The 18010-nt window shown below is 36.9% G+C and overlaps 1 protein-coding gene across 1 annotated transcript in view; it reads right to left on the bottom strand.

The window, feature by feature from the left end:
• Positions 1 to 1128: 1128 nt before the first annotated feature.
• stab2 (stabilin 2) overlaps positions 1129 to 18010 on the bottom strand; it is a 30247-nt gene continuing 13365 nt past the window's right edge. Inside the window, exons 28-68 of the mRNA XM_081363923.1 lie at positions 17911 to 17958; positions 16951 to 17087; positions 16726 to 16834; positions 16537 to 16614; positions 16192 to 16281; positions 15979 to 16086; positions 15739 to 15870; positions 15524 to 15652; positions 15380 to 15442; positions 15003 to 15098; positions 14678 to 14873; positions 14494 to 14589; positions 14318 to 14363; positions 13625 to 13704; positions 13401 to 13526; positions 13142 to 13218; positions 12242 to 12313; positions 11831 to 11950; positions 11707 to 11751; positions 11544 to 11621; positions 9345 to 9497; positions 9131 to 9271; positions 8909 to 8968; positions 8541 to 8717; positions 8348 to 8437; positions 8100 to 8246; positions 7136 to 7195; positions 6122 to 6245; positions 5791 to 5940; positions 5600 to 5704; positions 5375 to 5482; positions 5093 to 5286; positions 4847 to 4988; positions 4462 to 4595; positions 4205 to 4370; positions 4005 to 4111; positions 3677 to 3793; positions 3380 to 3529; positions 3041 to 3289; positions 2379 to 2492; positions 1129 to 1799 (exon numbers count right to left, since the gene is read on the bottom strand). Of these exons, the coding sequence (XP_081220049.1) occupies positions 1740 to 1799; positions 2379 to 2492; positions 3041 to 3289; positions 3380 to 3529; positions 3677 to 3793; positions 4005 to 4111; positions 4205 to 4370; positions 4462 to 4595; positions 4847 to 4988; positions 5093 to 5286; positions 5375 to 5482; positions 5600 to 5704; positions 5791 to 5940; positions 6122 to 6245; positions 7136 to 7195; positions 8100 to 8246; positions 8348 to 8437; positions 8541 to 8717; positions 8909 to 8968; positions 9131 to 9271; positions 9345 to 9497; positions 11544 to 11621; positions 11707 to 11751; positions 11831 to 11950; positions 12242 to 12313; positions 13142 to 13218; positions 13401 to 13526; positions 13625 to 13704; positions 14318 to 14363; positions 14494 to 14589; positions 14678 to 14873; positions 15003 to 15098; positions 15380 to 15442; positions 15524 to 15652; positions 15739 to 15870; positions 15979 to 16086; positions 16192 to 16281; positions 16537 to 16614; positions 16726 to 16834; positions 16951 to 17087; positions 17911 to 17958 (4674 nt within the window). The 3' untranslated portion in view covers positions 1129 to 1739. The remainder of the gene's footprint in view (positions 1800 to 2378; positions 2493 to 3040; positions 3290 to 3379; positions 3530 to 3676; positions 3794 to 4004; positions 4112 to 4204; positions 4371 to 4461; positions 4596 to 4846; positions 4989 to 5092; positions 5287 to 5374; positions 5483 to 5599; positions 5705 to 5790; positions 5941 to 6121; positions 6246 to 7135; positions 7196 to 8099; positions 8247 to 8347; positions 8438 to 8540; positions 8718 to 8908; positions 8969 to 9130; positions 9272 to 9344; positions 9498 to 11543; positions 11622 to 11706; positions 11752 to 11830; positions 11951 to 12241; positions 12314 to 13141; positions 13219 to 13400; positions 13527 to 13624; positions 13705 to 14317; positions 14364 to 14493; positions 14590 to 14677; positions 14874 to 15002; positions 15099 to 15379; positions 15443 to 15523; positions 15653 to 15738; positions 15871 to 15978; positions 16087 to 16191; positions 16282 to 16536; positions 16615 to 16725; positions 16835 to 16950; positions 17088 to 17910; positions 17959 to 18010) is intronic.

Here is an 18010-nt window from a genome sequence, read left to right as displayed (position 1 = left end):
GTAAAAAAATAGGTTTATATATGATATGATCTATGAACACACCCACCAAAACCAGCTTTTCATTGCTTGATTTACAAAACATTCCTCTGCATCACAATGTGGATTAAAATATAACTGTCTTTGCGTTTTGTGCTTACTTTAGATCACATGTGCACAATGACAAGTTTTCTCTGCCTGCCAAATAAATAACGTTACATTGATATATTCATCTTGAATATTTACGACGCTTCTTATTTATAATTTTATAAACGTTTGAGGCATAATTTATGTCAATACGAGTTGAAACAGCCTTAATCAAACATTTCAAAGCGAGGAACTGCTGCTCTAGGCTACGTACAAACCGGCACAAACACACAGTTTGGTTGTTAACGAGGGTGAAACCACATTCCGACTAATGTGACACACACATGTCTTTAACACATCACATTTTCGATAAACGTGTTATGTGGAAATGTAGTGCTTTCATGACTCACATGGACATGATCGGTGTGTGGCATTTGAAGGTTCTAATGGTTCTAATCTACTACATCTGATTCGAATCATAGACAGTGATTCGAATGGACTCTGGGTTAAAGTGAATCCGGCTTCTGTCGCCTAGTGGAGCGGATGATAAACTACAGATATAAGTTTCTACCATGAGGCGTATAGTACTACCAACCGACTTAAGTTGCTTCAATTGGGCTCATTGACTATATTCCGAAACGACACATACATACGTTAACATTTTCATACTCAAGTAAAAGTCCATATTCATTATGTTACAGTTACACGTGTTTAAGGCTATTAACAAATAGGTGGTCGTCAGCTCCCTCTTGTGGTCAATTAGCTTATCACCATCATTAAATGAAACGACAAAACCAAGGTGGTCAGTCAGGTGAGAGGACTGAGATTTAAATTCATGTATGTGAAGAAAAAATTATGAAGTATAAACTGTATTTTTTTTTTCTTAAAGCATTTTGAGACAGAAAAGAGTGAGTAAAGAGGCCGGCATTGTCATAAAAGGAAAGGTATAAATACACTAGTTACACCGCAAATAATGTATAACAGACAATCTTCACACAATTCTTAAAGCATACTCTTACTTTCTTCCAAGGCTTCTGGTTCAAATTCCAAAAGGCAATGATTTTTGAGATTTTTTTTATTGTAATATGCACTTTTTATTTTAAAAGTGTACAACTTTTGTCAAGAGTGCAAACTGAACAAACGTTTCACACAGGCAATATCCTAAGCATGTAAGTTCTTAGCATTATTCTTAACAGAAAATGATTTTCAGGTGGATGTACTTTAAGGTGCTTTGGATAATTAAGCATGTGTCAAAGATTGTAACCCCAAAATACTTTTTTCAAATAGTACATAGAAAGAACCTTCACAGTTTTTGTTTTATTTCATTTGTGACATTTTTTTGTGAATTGAGCATTTTTTCCATTTATGCTTTTTATTTAAAACATTGTGTGTTGGACATTATTAATGCCTGTAGTACAAAAGAATTTAGAGACTGCTAGTAAACAAGTTCAAAACATTTACACATTCAATTCCTGTCTCGCATCCAAAAGTATACGTGCATACACAACCTCAGTAGATTCAGACTGATTTCTGAATTGATTGATCTTCTATGTTAGCACTGTCCCATGACTCACAATGTCCTCTCATGTTCTCAAAGAGAACTGCACCAGGAATGTCTGACTGCTTTGTTGCTGGAGATTTAAATAATCACATAGCACATGTTTGGCTTTGAGATTTCAGCTGTCCTGTAGAAGGTCATAGGATCCACTGGAAATCACTTGATGCTTGTCTTCACCCTTTTGCAAAAGACGAAACAGATCCATTTTTTAGTGAACATCAATATGAACACATTTATTCAAGGAAAGAGTATATTCTTGTAAAACCTGATAAAAATTACCTGCATTTAACCAAACATAAACTTATAGCCAGCGAACAATTTTTGGTTCCCAAAATGTTTTGGAAACATAATTTTCAACCTTAAAATAACCACTAGAGAACGTTTTGTAAATGTTCTTTTTAAAAAAACAAAAAACAAGTATAAATAAATAAGTATAGAATGTTCTGTATAGATTCTTTTGAGAATTTTTACACACACACAAACTCCCTGCAAGGTTCTGGGGAGGTTAGTTTATGGTCATAAAAATAAAACCTAAAAACCATTAGAGAAAGTTATGTATAGGTTAATTGTAGAATATATATATATATATATAAATATATATATATAAAATAAAATAAAAACTACCTGCTACTTTCTAGCCTACAGAGAATGTTTCCTGAACACTCTCATATTGTCCCCAAAAACACAGGAACCATAAAGGAAACGTTTTGGTTTCTGGTTCTGTTTTTTTTTCTGGGTAAAAAGCTGCTTTACTCACGTTTGAATCACTGACCGCCGGAGTTTGTTCTTTTGTGGCAGGTACAGAGTCATATAGAGGATTACTGATGTTTGGACTGGATTCTGATGGGTTCACATCTTCCTCTTCATCCTCCTAACATTATAATAATTCAAATAATTATATATAAACACACCACATTTAGACAAAAAGGATGTATATGTAATAGGGCTGTCAATCAATTAAAATATTTAATCGCAATTAATCTAATACACAAAATAATTTGTGTGGATAATGTTCAGAAAAATAGTGATGGGTGATTCATGATTCATTCGTATGTCACGTGACAAATGAACGAAAGACTCGGAAGGTAAAGTAATTATTTATGTTCCCTGTAAATTATTTTTGACTGCATTATAATGATTTCTTATTCAGTGTATGATGAACATGGCAAAGGTGGATGTGTTCGGGGAATTTGGCTGTTAAAAGTATAACATTTAAAGCCACTTGAACGAAATGACTCGAATAAAGATTCGTTCGTTTTGATGGATGAGATCGAACAAGAGAGTCAGTAAAATTATCCGAATTTCCCATCACTACAGAAGAATAATTTTGTTAAACCTTATTTTTTTCCATAAATAGTGAACTTTGACAGCCCTAATATATAGACGTGAACACAAACAAGATGCATAAACAAGGATTACCTTGAAGTAGTGGAACTGGAATGGTTTTGTTTTATGTGTGTAGAAATTGTATCCCACAAATCCAGCTGCTACGATGAGGATGATGAGCCCCAGGACGCCGATGCCCATCCCAGCCTTATGAGCCGGGTGGATGGATGGAGGTGGAGGGGGAGGTGCTTTTAATGGGCCCTGGAGAACATGGATGACTCCATTGGATGCAAAAATGTCGGAGTCTATGACATAACGGTCATTGATGTATCCTGAGGAGGTCTAAAGAAGGCAAGAGAGTGATGACAAGCAGATCAAAGAGAGTGTGTCCATATAACTCAAATTAAGTAATGAAGTAACTTATATCCTCACCATTACTTGAGGGTTCTGCAGATCCGGGATGCTGGTGATGGTCAGGCTTTGTCCCAGTCGTGTTCGGACATGAGTGATGTTAATAAGTGCCTGAAGTACCAAAGCCCTCCCATCCAGTAGATGGTGCTCTATGTCTCTGCCGCTCAAAGTCTGTTGAACACATAAGGAAAATTTTAGAGTTGACATTTTTACATTTACACTAAATTTTTTTGTGCAAAATTTATTTTACATTTAACTTTAAACTTACAACAAATGGCAACAAAAATGAAAAGTATAATTGGTGGATGTTTGAGTCACCTGGTTGGTATAGAGGCCATCATTATCAGGTACAAACAGAGTGGACTGGACAGTAATATTACTTAGGCGATTCACAAACTTTTTTCCTGATGCAGAAGTTGAATAATTCAGGATTTGCTGAAAAAGACAGAACAGTCAGATACATCCTAGAAGATTCACCATGCCCATAAATAAATCATTTCTATGATTTAACAAAAAAACAAGGTTCACATTTCAACCCTTGAGAAAGCTTTGCCCCATCGACTTCCATTGTACAGCAAAAATTAGTTTTTTTTTTTTTGTCAAAACGATCGCCGGTAATTCTGTCAATAGCTGAAGCTGTACTCACAGACATGAAGTTAGACAGGGTTGGTCTGGCTGAGAGAACCTGCAGCAAGTTTCCTGTACAGGAGTATCCGTCACCAATGTAGCCAGTTTTACACTCGCACTTCACATCTGAAACACACACAATCAGTCTAAACCCAAGCTTTGTCCCTGCCTGTATACACTGATTGAACAGCTTCACAAATATCCCACGAGGACTTTTACCTCTCACTCTATAGCAGAACGTGTCCCACGTCTCACTCAGGTTATTGCGAATGCCGTAGTCCACAATACCCACATGTCCAAAGCCACATTTTGGGTTAGAGAAGCTCATGGGATACGCTACCCTCGCTTTGTCAAGCCAGCCTGCTGCGCACATGTTATAACCTGCCTGCAGGACAAGCGTAAGAGAAAAGATACACGTTAACATTCAGACAAATGAACAGCAGCCTAAAATGTTTGTGTTACTTTAGAAGCGGCACCTGCTGGGCATATAACAGCTGTGTGTAGGTAGCGATAGTTCCTCCTGCCTCTTTGCAGGCCTCCTGCGCCATTGTGTAGTTGAGTTTGTATACTACCTTTGAGGGACGATAATGGAAAACCCCTAATGTTTTATCTAAACAAAGGAAAAAGGTCGTTAACTTTGTTTCAAAACCTAGTGAGCTGCCTAGATAGACGACAGGCATTATTCCCGAATCAGCGTATTAGAGTGATTTCTAAGGGGTCATGTGACACTGAAGACTGGAGCAATAATGCTTAAAATTAAGCTTTGCCATCATATGAATGAATTACTTTTTTAATTTAGTTTTTTAAATGAAAAAATAAAGTAACTTTTATAAAAGCAGGAGTTATATGCAGAATACACACCCTCATAGTGCAGGTCCGTGCACTTAGCATTTGATTCGCACTGTCCGTTATCTTGTAGACAACGATTGACTGGCAACAGCTTTGCTTCGCAATCAATCCCATCGCCGATGTAGTTGTCTTTACACTCACATTTCCTCTTGCCCTAGTAACCAACACGCATTACATACGCTTATGGATGTGTAAACCCCACTTATAAAGACCACATTCAGTTTAAAGAGCTATAATGAAAGAGAAAGTTCTGCTTACAGCTCCGGTCATGGTGCAGATAGCGTGTTCGTGACAACCGCCATTTTCACCATCCGCACAGGGGTCAACGGGTGTGCACACAAACCCATCGCCGGAGTAATCTTTGAAACACGTGCAGCTGACCTTCTCCCCCTTCTGACTGCACTTAGCATCCTTAGAACAGCCACCGTTCCAGTACTTGCACATATTGGCCACTGCAGAACAGATAGAAGTTAGTGGACAGTTTCTACTCTTGTTTTATCATCACTATTCCTATTGCTATTGAGATCATCATGTATGTACCTGTACAGGTGATACCATCTCCTTCATAGAAGGGTTTACAGACACAGGTATTATTCTCCATGCAGACGCCCTTCTCATGGCAAGCCGGATTGCAAACAGGACCATCAGCTGTAACGTCAGAAATACATGCAGAGTGAACTGGACTTGCCAGTATAAAGTAATGCTTGTCTTTCTATAGTCTGTTATATAACCCAAAAACAAAAAGAGTAATGAGAAGATCTGTACCTAATTTGTTCTCACACTTTGGACCAGTCCAGCCCTCTTCACAAAAACATGAACCGGTACCTTTAGGACCCTCATCACATGAACCATGTTCTGTGCAGTTGCAGGCTAAGGAAGAGAGGAAATAAACCAACGATACACACATGCATACATACGCACACACATATACATATAATTTTTTTGAAAAAGTTTACCTTTGCAATCCGGTCCAAAATGGCCATTCACACAAAGTTCACAGGCTACACCTATAAATCCAGCATCGCAAGTGCAGGTGCCATTGCCTAAATGATCCTCGTCACACTTGCCATGGTTACTGCAAGGGGATCCTGGACCCCCAGGACATGCTACAGAACAGGATAATGCTCATCAACTGGCAAAATAACTGTTTTTCTAAATACAGTGGCTAGAAAAAGTCTACACACCCAGTTAAAATTAGGTTTTTGAGATGTAAAATCTGCATATAGCAATCGAACTGGGATATATGACAACAATTTACTGTGAATAGTACAGCGAGACGCTGCTTACCAAGACAGTCCCTGCCGTAGTACCCTGTACAGCACTTAGGCTTCCATACGAACATTCTACATGTTGACTGACATCCTGGATACCTAGACATCAAAACATCTGGAAGGACACACTTTTGTTCCCCCTAGATTGAAAGCACAATTGAACTGGATTTAAAAAAGCATTATCTGATTAACTGAATGTTCACAAAGGCCACATTCACTAAAAAGTACAGTAAAAACGGTAATATTGTGAAACATTATGAACTGCTTTCTATTTCATTTATTTTAATATGTAATTTATGCCTGTGATGGCAAAGCTGAATATTCAGCATCATTACTGCAGTCTTTAGTGTCACATGATCCATCAGAAATCATTCTAATATGCTGATTTGCTGCTCAAGAAACATCATATTATTATCAATGCTGAAAACAGTTGTGCTTCTTAATATTTTTGTGGTAATGCATTTTTTTTCACGATTCTTTGATGAATAGAAAGTCCAATATAACAGCATTTATTTGAAACAGAAATATTTTGTAGCATTATAAACATTGTAAAAAAAAAAAACATTATAAATGTATTTTCTTTACTGTCACTGATCAATTTAATGCATCCTTTTCTGAATAGAAGTAATGTATCTTACTGACCCCATACTTTTAACTGGTAGTGTATATCTATTTATAATGGCCAGTCTTATGAGACAAAAACTTTTAGTTACTTTTAGTTTAGTAAAAATATAAAATTTTAGTCGTAAAAAAAAAAAAAAAAAAACGCTCTCCAGACTGAGAATGTCCCTCCCCCAATCCCACCTGTGTCCGATAGTAGCAAATAATGGATCATAGTTGTGACAAAACTAAAGGCTATTGGCTTTTTACAAAAACATGGGACTAGCCCTTCAGTATGTCCTAAATCCATTAAAACTAATAATAGCTGACTAGATACCGTATATGGTAAATTATGGTTTACCATTATGGTAAACATATTCTTAATATTATACTAATTTAAGGTTTAGCTTCAGATAAAGATGAAAATTACCTGTGGCTTGGTTCCAAGTGGGCACTCCGAGCGACTGCGACCACAATACCTGCAAGCCAACTAAAAAAAAAAAAAAAATGTTTTTCAAGAAAACAAAAAGGTAGATTGATTTGAACTGATCACTTTAGCATTGATGCAAATTGCACAGTACATATTATGCAAATCATACAATGCACTACGATGGCTGAATTTAAGTCCATTTTTTATGCTCTCGCTTGTTAACTTCCCTACATCTCGATCACTCGTATGTATGTCATTGCTCACGTTGCACGAGTGACCAATACTGGCGGAACTCTTGCAATGTGTTTAAATGTAACGCCCTAACGCCCTTGATCACTTGGAATCCGCTGTGGAGCTGATTTTATTATTTACGTTTATTGTCCCTTATGAATTTGTTTTATGCACTATATTGGCCTGTATGTATGCTTAGGCTGTTGGAGAAAATATAAAAAATTACACAATTGAAAAGGAAACTGTGTAAAAAATGGTCATCTTAAGGTATTGTAGCTAAAAGTATTATGTGGTTGGGGGTAAATTAAATGCCAGGACAGCCGGCACAGACTGGGGGAGGGGCCACAAATCCGTGAGTACAGTTTACAAACCTGTGGGAACGGATTGTGAAAGCGTGGGCACGGTTTCTGAATTTGTGGGTACAGATTTCAAAAACTGAAGGCACGGTTTATAAATCTGTCAGCGCGGATTAGGAACTCATGAATACGGTGTATTAATCTGTGGACACGATTTGTTAAACCGAGAGAACAGTTTAAGAATTCGTGAGTACGGTTTATAAACTGAGAGGATGGATTGCAAAACCGTCACCACGGATTTTTAATTATTTTTTTCTCACACAGGTGACTTCCCGGGCTCTGTATGTTTGCGAGTGCATGTCTAAAAGTGGAGTTAAATGCAGCCAATGTTGTTAGATGTAAACAATAAAAATAATTTGAACTTTTTTAGGACTCACAGTGAAATCAAGTGTGTGTTTATAATCACAGCGCCCCCCAAGGCTCGGAGGATTCAGCAGGCAGTTAATGCCATAAATCATGCCTCCATTGAAATCAATGTTTCTCTTTACAATCCGACAGCTTTTATCGTTCACATAAAGCTCCCCCTGAATAATAAATATACACAACATGATGCATGGTTAATTAAAAATAAATAAACTAAAATAGAAATGTGAAGGCAAATCTTTTTATCTCAAAAGGTACTCACTATATGCTCTTCCCCCATGCAGGCCACTGACAGATCTGAGCCCTGCTGTGTTTTTAAAGAGCTGGCATGCATGAGCTTTGCCGGCAGGAGCTAGTGGACAGACAATAAATTGTAATACATTTAAATGATGGATTAGTGAGTCAACATGGCCTTGCCAAAAAAAATTAAATGCGCTGACAAGATAGAGACCAACCTTTATGTCACGCAGGATGTGGTATCTAAGATACTCAGCAAGCTGATCACGGTTATGCATCGCATACAGGAAATCTTTCTGCTCTTGGGCCAGGGCGGCCATTGCAGTGTCCGTGGGCATGAACAGGGTGACAGGCTGATGAAGTGGGTCCATCACCAACTTCAATGTATCTGTGTCCTTTAAACAAACAAAGCTTTATATAAAACTTTGGTGGATTTCATTAGAAAATACAGGGTTCTTTTTAAAAATAACAATTCATGTAATGTAATATTAACTTGGATAAGCCAAGTTTTGTGTAGACTGGAGAGCATTTAGAAAAGAAGAAAAAAAAGAAAAGAAGAAAAAAAGGATATTTTTGATTATTTTACCTCGAGAAGCTTGTAGAATGTCTTGAAGCCATGGATATTGACCACTTCTGAGAGGTTACGCTTTCAGGGAAAAAAAAACAATAAAACATTAAAATAAAAAAATAATATTTGACAATAAAAATCGATCATTATTATTTCATTATTTTATGCTTGCTTATTACCACTGGCATTAATCAAAAAATAAATTATGAATATTGTCAAAGTTATTCTGTGGGGACATACCGGTGAGCTGTCTTGATCCCTGTCTCTCAGAATCTGGAAACTGGGAGGCACTAGGACACTATCAATCTCATGGAAAATCCCATTGCTACTTTCGAGATCACTGAACACCACCTTGGCTTTGTTATTGATGTAAACAGTGTCCTGAAAACAAATAATAAGTTAAATATATATCTTATGCAGTCATCATACTGAGTGTGCATCAGGTACACTGTACCTCTGAGTACGTAATGGTGAGGATGTCACCAGTAAGTGTGGTCAGGTTACGAGGCTGCATTAGATCTTCTGGCAGGAGGGCACGGCAGGCCACTATGTGGTACCTCAGGATTTCGGCGCTTTTAGAGCGAATCATCTTTTCAATGTCCGGCAACTAAATAAAAGCAGGACAAATCAGTAACATTAAAGAAACCCACTATCACATCACAATATCCTCTTACTATTCTTGACACTTATTAAGAGACAGATATAATGTACAGTCAAAGGCCATTTAGGTGAATCTCAGAAAACCTGTCCATGACCAGGTCATATTGTTTAAAGTCATTGGGACATTTTTTTTAAATGACAATTAACCATATTTTCCTTTTCTATTCTTGAGTTTGGCTCAGTGACAATCTAATTGGATTTTTCTGGACATGTTCTTTGTCCAGAACATTATTTGACATATCACTTGATGTATAATCTTCCAGTCAGTCATGGCACAAGCTGATAGGTCATCTACTTGTAATCTGCCAGCTAATCAGCTTGCATCCTGTGCAAATGAGCTAATAGGCATGTCATTTGTCAGCCAATGAGCATGCATGCTATGCAAACAAGCTAATAGACATTTCATTTTTCAGCCAATGAGCTTGCATGCTCCTAATATCCCTACCATTTAAGTAATTAGCCAGCTTCAGCCATATGCTATAAGATGGTTCACTGCAGTGTTTGGGCAGTTTTCTTGCTCATGGACAGGCTTCAAGTAAGTGGATTTTTTTCTCCTCTCTATTTTAAAATGTTGAATCCATCAATAAAGCTCAATATGTTTTCCTGTTTTTGTTTTGTAGGAGGTAATTTTTCTCTTATCTTTTTTTAGCTTGTGATATCCTGCACTTTCTAATGGTAAGCTCTGGCCTTTTAATGTTGTATAGAAGTTTCTTACTAGTCCTTTAAAGGGATAGTTCACCAAAAATAAAAATTGTCTTTACTTAATCAACCTCAAGTTTTCAAACCTGCATGAGTTTCTTTCTTCTGTTGAACACACAAAAGATGATATTTTGAATAATGTTGGTAACCAGACAGAAGATTTGGTGGACACCCATTGACTTCCATAGTATATTTTTTTCAACTATGGAAGTCAATGGTGCCATGTCTGCTGACAACTGTCTGGTTACTGACATTCTTTAAAATATCATCTGTTCAACTATCCCTTTAATTAAATAAACTCTATTTAAGCCACTTGGTTTAGCGGCCAGACACATAGCAAGTCAATTAGTTAGTTATGCTATGTTATACTATATTTTGTGCAGTGTATTATATAAATTAATAATTAAGTCTTTTTAAAATGGTCCTCAAACTAAGCTCCTAACATTCACATGGTCTCATTGGTTTGTGAATCTGAATTTCTACATTGATTACTCCTAAAATGTGGTCTGATGTTATTTTAAACTGTAAATTATAGAAAAACACTTTGGTCCTCCTGGAGGATGCCAATGTCATGCAGAGTTTAGCTTTAACCTGCCCTAACACACTTAATCCAGAAGACCTTGATTAATTGGGGTTGGGGCACCCCTGAAGTATGTGAGCTCTTCGATTTAGTGATTGTAAATCACTTTTAAACAGCAAAACTTAGACCAAATTATTTATTTTTTTTGCGGTTTCAACTAGTTTTGGACCGCCCCTCCCCACAAGTGTTTTAATTTTCAATATTTTGGGGTTGTCTAAATGGCACAACTCTCTAGATTATGCCACAGCATCTCAACTGGCTTAAGGTCAGGACTTTTCTCTTCTTTTTCAGGTTAAGGACAGATCTTTTTCAGACGTTCTTTTGATTTACTTGTGTGCTTTGGGTCATTGTCCCATCAAGTCTAGAGTTCCTGTGAAAGCATTTGTGATCACTGTATGATTCCCTCTAACTGATCTTTAAGAGCAGATCTGCAAGTAACCAGGCTTTGTGTGCCTTTATTTAAAGGGCAGGGTAACTCACATGTCCAATCTCATCTCCTTAATTGAATCCACTTAGCTTTTGGTGAAGTTGCAACACTTTCCAGTCTGTCAATGTCTTCAATAGAATAGAGTACAACTGTTTGTGCGTAAGTTAAGTGAGATTGTGTTTGTCTTAAACTTAATTGGATCAGACCACATTTGAGTGATCAATGCAGAAGTCAGATTTTCAAAGGGTTCACTAACTTTCCATTATAGTGCAGCACTCAAGTCTTACCTCTGGTGGTTTGTAAGCTTTTGAATTGGGTAAAAAGACTGTGAAAGGGCCACGATTTCCGAGGTCAGGATTAATCCTCTGTAAAAAATAAAAAAAGAATCCTTAGTCAGATCACAATCTCAGGGTAAAAAACAAGATTGTGTAAATAACAAATTCAGCTTGCCACAAGTCCTGCGTAAATATTGTCAGCATTTCTTTTCAGGATCTCCTAAAAAGGAAAAATGAGTTGAACTGACTGTTAAGGTATTGTTTCACTTGTGTGCCTGTTTGTTTTCTGTACTTCTAACCTTCTGCAGGGTGCCTTTGCAACTCTCTCCATCGCCAATAAAGCCAAGCCTACAAGTGCAGTTCCTCTCCAGGGGCCCTGTCATGGTACAGTATGCATAACTGTCGCATCCTCCATTTTTCTGACAAAACAAGTAATTGTGTGCCATGTTATTCATGCTATTCTGTAAGCTGCCACAATGTCAAGTTAATGTAATACAGTGGTTGTCAACTGGCAGGTTCTGACTCCGAAATGAATGTAGAAGTGGGCCTGTTCTAGTCAAACCATTGACATTCCTAAACCTTTAGTAACCAATGATAGATTAAATCTTTTGACTTAAAGGACAATTGTGGTTTAAGGTTGTGCAGTGAAACCAGTTGAAAACTAATGTAGTCATTTTAATACAGCTATCAAAAAAAAAAAAATCATGTACCTCTTTACAGACGTTGATGGCTTCACATTGCTTTCCATTCCCAGAAAAGCCTGGTTTGCAGTAGCATGCTGACTGGGAGAGGGAAAAAAAAAAATCTTTGCATCAATTCAAAGTTATTCTGAGGGTGAGTCTTTCAAAATCATGTCCAGGTTATTATACAATCCAAAATCAAATTTAATGTTTTGTTTTTTATTGGTCTTAATTATCATGCGTTTCATCTTGTCACTTTCATACTAATGCAGACTTTGTCCAGTTCTCTTCACTAATGCAATAAAGTAATAAAATGTATTGTTTATATGTCATGGTAGTATTAGTACAGCCATTACTTCAAGCAGAATTAAATCAAACCATTGTATCTTCACCCAAACATGAACTTTTTGAAGTGTAACTTTTCAACAAACATGAAGCCGACTCCCGTACGGCCGTCTGCCGGAAGCTAGTTAATTTAGTCGATTAAAGTTTTAAATATGGATATTTTTCTTGCATGAACGGATCGCTTCACTTCAGAAGGCCTTTATTAACCCTCTCCTCCACTGGGGTTAGAGGTTCAAAAATATTGGATAATTTTCATTTTTGGGTGAACTATCCCTTTAAGTTTATACAGTATGGTAGTATTTGTTGTGCTGCCTTTATGCTGATTTAAAATCTTTGTATTGTAGTTTTGTTTTCATTGAACAACTTGAATTAAACGCACTCAAACCAGACAATCAAAACATTTGATTTAAATTAGGCGTGTATGTTAGTGCTAAACTCTTCAGCACTGTGGCCTTCAAAGGGCAGTTTTTTTTTTTTTTTTTTGAGTGAAATGTGTTGTGGACATGATTTTGTGAGATTCACTTATACAATTGTTTTTTTTTTTTTTTGCTGGCTTTGTGGATGGTCTGTATGTTAGCCTCCTACCTTATTAGGGCCTGTATGAATGCAGTCACTATCTGCATGGCATTCCCCGTTATTACCATCCAGGCATGGATTGATGGCTTCAGACACACACAGTAACACATTACAAATGCAATTGTTTATCTTTCTTCTAAAATGCACAACAGTACTTTCACAATATATTTGTGTATAAATATAAATTGTGTTTCCTGGATATTTAAACCTAGGGCAGTGGTGTTGTGAGTATATTAGCCTACAAATTGAGTATTAAACAGACACTTACAAACGCATACTTGTCCATCGCCTGCATAACCAGGAAAGCACATACATATTCTCCGTCCTGGGAGAGTACGCTTGCACACGGCATGGACAGAACAACCACCATTTTTTTCTGCACATGCATCTACCGCTTGAGTTAGAGATAACACAATATATTGTAAAATCACCATTCTAAATCATTGGCTAAAACAGTTATTTAAGTGTTTGAAGGTTTCTTGAGATGCTTACCTGTACAATATGTGCCATTACCCTGAAATCCTGCAGCACAACTACAGTAATATGTGCTGTCCACTACGTTCAGCAAGCAGCTACAACGCACAGACAAGTCAACTCAAGCTCAATGTAAATACAATATTTAAAAACCATAGAATGTATGGGTCACAAAAACATGATGGAACATTTTACAAAACATTAAAAAGCAAGTGCTCAACCAACTGTAGATGAGAAAATTAGCAACAGGTGCACACCTCTTCTGAAGCAGGTCTAGAAAACCTTTTTTTTTTTTTTTTTTGTTTTTTAGATACATTGTTCCCAAGAAACCAATTATAATTTATTTTCCAATTTGACTCATTTCAAACCACTCCCTCAGTTAGAGGGTGTACCTGTTGCTAATTGTATAGATTTCTCTTAAAATACACTTTTTGCCTAAAAAGCTCTTGATGTTAAGGCCTTGAAGGTGGCGGAAACTATTTTAAAGCTCAAGTTTATGAGCTTTATTTTTGATATGACATGTTATTCATAGATTTCATGAGATTCACCCAAGAATGCTTTGGGACTGTGCCATTTCTGTGATACAGATGGTAGTACTGTAGAACTTTGATTTAAACTATGGTACTGAATGATTACCATATTCCTACACTATGGTCTATAAAAGGTAACATGCTACCTGTTTGCTAGTGGGTATTTTGAAAGCAAACTTACTTTGCACTGCTGTGGCACTTTCCTCCGCACATATCTGATGTAATAGCTGAAAATAGTTAACATAGCTTCATTTTAATTTACAGATTACAATATATTTATTGTATATACTCTAATTTTGAAAGGCATCCAAATACTTGAGCCAGAGAATGTATGGGTGTGAAAGATAAGAATCATACCAATGGCACAGTTTATTCCTCTCCAGCCCAGATCACAGGCACAGGTGCCGTCTCCATCCACATTGTCTTTGCAGCGTCCGTTGACACACTTACACTCTAAACAGAAAGAAAGTGCATATTGTATGAGATCACTGTTCACATAGTATGCAATATGTTCAAGTATGCGCTTTTAAATCTCTGATACCTTGATCACAGTGAATTCCATATTTGCCATCCTGGCAAGATTCGCACGCAGTGCCGTTAAAACCCTGGTTGCACTGACAGACCCCTGTGCCGTTGATCCCGTCTACACACACACCATTGCCAAAGCAGGGCTGACCTTCTGACCCCGGACACTTCTCGCAGTTGATACCATAATACCCTTCACAACACTTTCTTTCCTGCAAACAGAGAGAAAAAGTAATTTCATACTGAAACTAACATTTCTTCCATTCTGAAATCCAGAAAGTTCCTGCTGCTTATGAATAATGCAAGAATAAATGTGAAAAGAGAATGTATAATGTACATACAATGTTGACTTTCTCACAAAAATGTTTACATCCAATGGCCAGCAGTGTCTTTTCATTATATAGTCGAATGTACCTGCATCTTGTCTTTGGCCTCATCTGAGAATAAACAATTAATAGGAAACATTTTTAAAATATCAATAAAGATTACAATTGATCAAATAAAATTAAATAATCTGATGAAATTATATTAATTTATGTGAAAAAATCTTTGATTTTTGATCTATTGAATGTCTCAGCCAATCAAACTGATATCAGACATTATAAATGCATTTGATATATTTAAAGTTTGAGTACAAAAGTGAATCGTGAAAATGACCATATCTTAAAATAAAATCTTGACATAAGCATTTTTGGGACCACTTTATGTGTTCACCCACCAGTCTTTTTGATCCTGAAGGGCAAGGGTTCTTAGTTGGTTGGAAACAATCTATGCACTGTCCCTACAGACACAATATACATATTTAAAATGGATATTCTAAGGATAAAGAAGAAAATGACCAGGCTAAATAGATATACTGCACCCGGAACACTGTGGAGGTAGCTCTGTCACAGCGGTTGTTGGGTATGTTCAGGACAGCAGACACTGTGTGGATTACCCCTTTACTGGTCTCTATATCGGTCACGTTCACCTCAGCCTCATTTACAAGCAACTAAGACAGAGAAATCCATTATATATCCATGACTAAACAATTCATTTACTGTAACAGGTTGACTTAAAAATTTACCCATTACTTACTTTCTTTTCTTGTCGGAAAATTCCCAGTTGGTACGAAAAGCCAAGCATAGTATCTTTATATAGTCCATCCACCAAATCTCCATCTTTTAAATTCTCATTTAGTATAATGTGATACTGTGTCAAGTTTAACCCCTGGGAACAAACACACACACACCCACACAAAATCCATTACACAAGAATGAGATACTATATACTTAATATCACTTGTAACCACTAAGGCTTTGTGTGTTTGTATGATACCAGTGACTCCTTGCCCGTTCTTCTGAGGTATTCTTGGATTGCGCTGTCTGTCGGAGCAAACACAGTATAGCCCGTAGACTCCTCCATTTCATTAGTCAGGTTATATTTCTGGCAAAATAAGTACAATTCAAAAACACAATTCACAGCAGTCCAAGCCATATGCAGAGTACGATTATTGTCATTTGAGGTGTGGCAGGCCTACAAGACACTCACCAAAAGAGAGCTGCGGTAGAGAGAGAGATCAGACCTCTGACTCAACACCTCCAGTAAACCTTCACTCATCTGTCGCTCAGGAATCAACACCTGGAGAGGACAACAGTGGCATATTTCTTCAATCTGTGCATATGTATTTGTTCTGCATTTGTGTGTGCATATTCACACAAAATCATTACATCAATAAGTTTGCCCTTTATTTTAATTTTAAGACAAAAATGTGAAACCACACACTTTTTGCACAACAACATAATTAGGCAACCTGTATAGAATTTGTTGAAAATGCCAACCAAAGTTGTATGTGTTTTTATTTGAGAACAATATTGAAAGACTCTAGTGGCTTACTTTGTCAATAAGATGTATAACTCCATTCTTTGCTGCCATATCTCCAAAAGTTACATTTCCTCCTGCAACATTGGTTGTCTGGATAAAAAGAGAGAAACACAGAATGATAAACAAAATCTCATAGCAAAGTTAAGAGACAGACAAAATCGCACTGGGACTAATGGTAAAGATAAGATGTTTCCCTCTCACATCATTGGTTGTGTAAACAGGAAGTGTCCTTTTCAAAAGGGAAACCAGTCGTGGGGATGGGGAGGTACAAAGATCGTTTAGAGCAAATATCCCAGAAACTATGTGATTTCTGTGAGAAAAAAACAGCAAGTTGTATTAAAGTAAAGGAGTGAAACAAGAATTAATTGTTACCAAAAATATTGCAATATGACAAATTAGCTGATGTGGCTGCATGACCACACTTACTTTACAAGACTAGGAAGATTACTGCGGGTCATCCAGAAGTCTTTGTCTTCTTTACTTATTTTCTCTGTGGCTTGAGCCGATGGCACGAAGAGCGTGAAATTGTTTGCCTCTGACAGTAGCTGAGAAAGATCCGCTCGCTATGGAATATTCCAGAACTTATTAGGAACTCAAACAACATTTATACATTTTTGCTCTATTTTTGCTCCAAAACGAAGCCACAACAGAACTGTTGCACATTTAGTAGTGACATTACTGAATGAATCAGAGTTTTTTTTTAGTTAAATGAATCGAAGGACTGAATGATTCAATGACTCACTCATTTAGGTTCTGAATTAATCAGTGGTTGGTTGCCTTCAAAATCGAATACTTCCCTTATAGTAGGCGAAAAACAGTATTTGACATTAAAGAGTAGACAAAAAGTACCCGGATGACCTACTACTTCCGGTGAGATTCTAAAGTGGGCATATGGTGGACACTTTACTATCCCATAAGGCCATGGGAGAGGATTAGTGAATGGCAGTGAAGGGACAGCTAACAATGAGAACATGGCGAATGTATTACATCTGGATTACATTCACACTATAAATAACATACTTTTTTAGCACTAGTGAAGTAAGTATTTTTTATATAACTACCTACTCAAGAGAGTATGCGATTTCAGAAGCAGGCAGTGTTTTTTGAGCAAATCCCTTGAGTGAATGATTTATTGACTCACTAATAAAAAGTCAATTGTCGCCACCTGCTGGTGTACGATGTAACCTGCAGAAAAACTCCCCATCACTAAATGTAAACACAAACAGCCTGTCTAGGAATGTGCAAACACAGACAAGTGGAGTGATACAAACAGTGAAAAGTAAAAAAAAAATCCGAGGACTGAATATCAGCAGTCTCTGCTTGACCAATTAAAGTCGAACTAGCTGTTGCATAAATACTTTTAGAACATTAAAATTTAAAACTTACAGCAATCCAGAGGTTGAATGCTTGAAGATTTGGGTTTGTTGCCACCTCCTACAAAAACAAAATTAAACAACTTTAAGAATACTTATGATAATACAAATCA

Source organism: Scardinius erythrophthalmus, assembly GCF_964197995.2.
Source record: "Scardinius erythrophthalmus genome assembly, chromosome: 4".
Lineage (NCBI taxonomy): Eukaryota > Metazoa > Chordata > Actinopteri > Cypriniformes > Leuciscidae > Scardinius > Scardinius erythrophthalmus.
Note: the sequence above shows the minus strand (reverse complement) of the source record. Positions and strands in the feature narration are given on the sequence as shown.